Source organism: Oryzias melastigma, linkage group LG13 (assembly GCF_002922805.2).
Source record: "Oryzias melastigma strain HK-1 linkage group LG13, ASM292280v2, whole genome shotgun sequence".
NCBI lineage: Eukaryota > Metazoa > Chordata > Actinopteri > Beloniformes > Adrianichthyidae > Oryzias > Oryzias melastigma.
The window spans coordinates 538,651-542,307 of NC_050524.1; the positions used below are offsets into that span (position 1 = coordinate 538,651).

At 50.8% G+C, this 3,657-nt stretch overlaps 1 protein-coding gene across 1 annotated transcript; it reads right to left on the reverse strand.

Annotated features, from left to right (window-relative positions):
• Positions 1-976: 976 nt before the first annotated feature.
• LOC112149421 (olfactory receptor 11A1-like) lies at positions 977-3,657 on the reverse strand. The gene has a single exon (XM_024277088.2). It carries the CDS (start codon positions 2,464-2,466, stop codon positions 1,531-1,533), a length of 936 nt encoding a protein of 311 aa, XP_024132856.2. The 5' UTR covers positions 2,467-3,657; the 3' UTR covers positions 977-1,530.

The window sequence follows — 3,657 nt, forward strand, 5'->3', positions numbered from 1 at the left end:
AAGAGATTATGGAACATGATGTCTTCCAATCCACGACATCATCAATGGTCACCAGGTTTTTTTGTCCAACAGCTGATCAAATTTGAGAGCTTCTTGCGTTAGACAGATTTCAGTGTTACAACACGGTTATGGATCTGACACTGAAGGAGTATATTTGTATAAACCGCTTTTGTATTTTATGCTAAACTTTATTTTTGTATTGAAGTGTCCCTGGTTAAGATGCTGACCCCAAAATGACCCCACACTGACCCCACACACTAACTACACACTGACCTCACATACTGACCCCACACTGACCCCACACACTAACTACACACTGACCCCACACTGACCTCACATACTGACCCCACACTGACCCCACACTGACCCCACACACTAACTACACACTGACCCCACACACTCTCCATAAAAATATATTTTATCAAAATTCTACAAGTTACAAATGAGAACAAGATAACATCGGGTCATTAATAACAATAAAATGATCTGGAGGGCCGGATAGAATTACCTGGAGGGCCGGATCCGGCCCCCGGGCCTTGGCTTTGACACATGAGGCGAATCTAATCGTCAGTTTCTTTCAAATAGATATTAAATAAAACAATATGACAGTTGGAACAATAGATTAAATATGTGATCAGTCATGAGTGGCCGCGGTAGAAGCAGGATAACGCCCTTCAAGGTGTCCCTGATCGGAGATGAAGCGACCGTCCAACGGGTCGGACGGTCCGTTGATCAGACACCTCGTCCAGGATCAGCTGCTGATCAGACAGGATTACTGACATTTATACTCTGATCTGTGAACGATCTAAGAGGAAGAGACAAATACAACCAGGTAGGACATTTATACAGTAAATATTGTACAAATTTCGGTTACATTCGTTTAGGTTTCCTTTTATTATTTATTATTGTTATTATTTATCTTTATCCACTCTTTTTTCCTGATCTATATATATATTCATATTTTTATCTTATTATATTATTTTTTATCTTTTTGCATAGGAGCACAGGTCACTAGAACCAGATTCCTTGTATATGTCCTGTACTTGGCCAATAAAGCTGATTCTGATTCTGGTTCTGATTCTGGTTCTGGTTCATGTACAACAGCTGTAAGCAGCGTTCAGCTCTACCATAAACCACACACATCGGATCGACTCTGCACTTGACCGGCGATGTGTGACGTCACGTGAAAAGGGTCTGTTTATGAACTGCAGCTGGACGAGTCGACCGAACTTTGTTCTGGACCTTCACTGCAAGCTGACCCGGCCCGGTTCCCTTCACTGAGTCCAACAACATCACAACAGACAAACCAGAGAGACCTAGAAAGAAAGACTTCTCTCTGAACTCTGACCTTTAATATCTTTGTTTTTATTACAGCAGAACCTGAGGAGGACCAGAACATTTTCAGAGGAATGCATCAGATTTAGTCGGACCAAACAGAAGTCTTCTGACAAACTGAAGCTGCTTCAACTCCAGCTGAAACTGAAGCTGCAGAGAAGGTTTTACTGCCACATCACAGCAGGAGGAAGGAGATCAGCTGTCTCCACAGAGCAGCCGGGCACACAGACTGCGGATGCGGGTCAGCTTGAGTCCGTACAGAACCGGGTTGAAGAGCGGCTGGCAGGTCAGGTAGTACAGGGACAGGAGGACGCGCAGCACGCCGGGAACGCCGCTCATGTCGAAGCGGCTCTGGACGATCTCGAAGACGCAGCCGAAGGAGAAGTTGAGCAGCGAGGCCAGGTGGGGCGTGCAGGTGCTGACGGCCTTGTGCCGGGTCTGTTTGGACCCGCTCAGGCAGACCCGGAGGATCCGGGCGTAGCTGTACAGGATCAGCAGGGCGGGAAAAACCACCAGCAGGCAGAGGATGGCGAGGCCGTACACGTTGATGAAGGTGGTGTCGGAGCACGCCAGCTTCACCATGGAGTAGTTATCGCAGAAGACGCCGTGGATGACGTTCCCGCATCGCTGCAAGCTGGAGGTCACCGACACCAGAACCATCACTGCAAGGAGCGGATAGAACCACACCAGAACAAGGAGGGCGCCGGTCCTGTTGGACGTCATCAGGGTTCGGTACTGCAGCGGACAGCAGATGGCCAGGTAGCGGTCGAACGCCATGACGGCCAAGTTACTGAGCTCCACGCCGGCGTACGAGTACACCACGAAGACCTGCAGGAAGCACAGGGGGGCGGAGACCCGGTGGACGTCCGCCAGGATCTGCAGCAGCAGGAAGGGGAACAGGCCGGAGCTCCCCAGCAGCTCGTTGACAAACAGGCTGCAGAGGAACAGGAACATGGGCTCATGCAGGCTGCGGCTCACGCAGATCACCACGATGAGGAGGAGGTTACAGAACACGATCAGCAGCAGCAGGACCAGAACCAGCAGGAAGAACAGGAACCGCAGAGGTCCGGTGTCAAAGTACGCTGCCAGAACCAAGTAAGACACTCTGGTGTGGTTCATGTTCTGCTTCATGTCCGCTCAGGAGCTCAGAAGAGAAGATCCCTCAGAGGCTGATGAGAGGACCCTCTGCAAACAGAGGCTGGATCGCAGCTTATTAACCTGCAGACGCAGACGCAACCCTCAGAGGAATCCCCTGAAACACGAGCAGAGGTCCTGTCTGAAGACTAAAGATTCCTGAAACTGGAACGCTGCTGCAGGTTTTCATCATCAGGGGCGGGGCTTACACCAACAGAACCCCCAAGAAGTTCTGGTTCTTCCTCAATGACGACTTTAGTCTGACCAAAAACTCAAGCTTGAAGCCTCCCAAACCAAAAGTCCAAATCAGATCAAGTCTGCCCCCCCCGCGGGAAAACTGACAAGGGGGGTCTGGAATTTTGCCATGATGTTAGAAGGGGGATGGTTCGGGAGTTGGGGTGTTTTGGGTCTGGATGGGTGTTCCGGGTCTGGATGGGTGTTCCGGGTCTGGACAGAGTGTTCCAGGTCTAAATGGGGAGCTCTGGGTCTGGAGGGTGTTCTGGGTCTAACCGGGGTGTTCTGGGTCTGGATGGGGTGTTCCGGGTCTGGATGGGGAGTTCCAGGTCTGGATGCGTGTTTCGGGTCTGGATGGGTGTTTCAGGTCTGGATGGGTGTTTTAGGTCTGGATGGGTGTTTTAGGTCTGGATGCGTGTTACGGGTCTGGATGGGTGTTACAGGTCTGGATGGGGAGTTCCGGGTCTGGATGGGGAGTTCCGGGTCTGGATGGGGAGTTCCAGATGTGGATGCGTGTTTCGGGTCTGGATGGGTGTTTCGGGTCTGGATGGGTGTTACAGGTCTGGATGGGTGTTTCGGTTCTTGATGGGGAGTTCTAGGTCTTTGTCCCAGTCTGGTCCATGGATGTCACCCTACGACCTTTGGGTGGAAAATCACATAAAGATCATAGATGCAGGACATGGGGGGTTGGTGTGGGGATTCTGCTGCTAGAACATGGAGAGGTTTGAACATCCAGGGTGAAGGACACACCTCTGTCCTGAGGCGCTGAGGACATTCTGACCTCAGAGGAGACCTCATTTCTCTTTGAGAAAAACAAACTGCATCCACTGCAGCTGCCTGTAATGATGCTCCGTTCTTCAGACCAAAGATCTTCCAGGAACAGCGAGACCATTTCACGACGGGACGTCCTGCAGCTCCTCACTGAATAAAGGCGGTGAGCCCACACTCCATGAC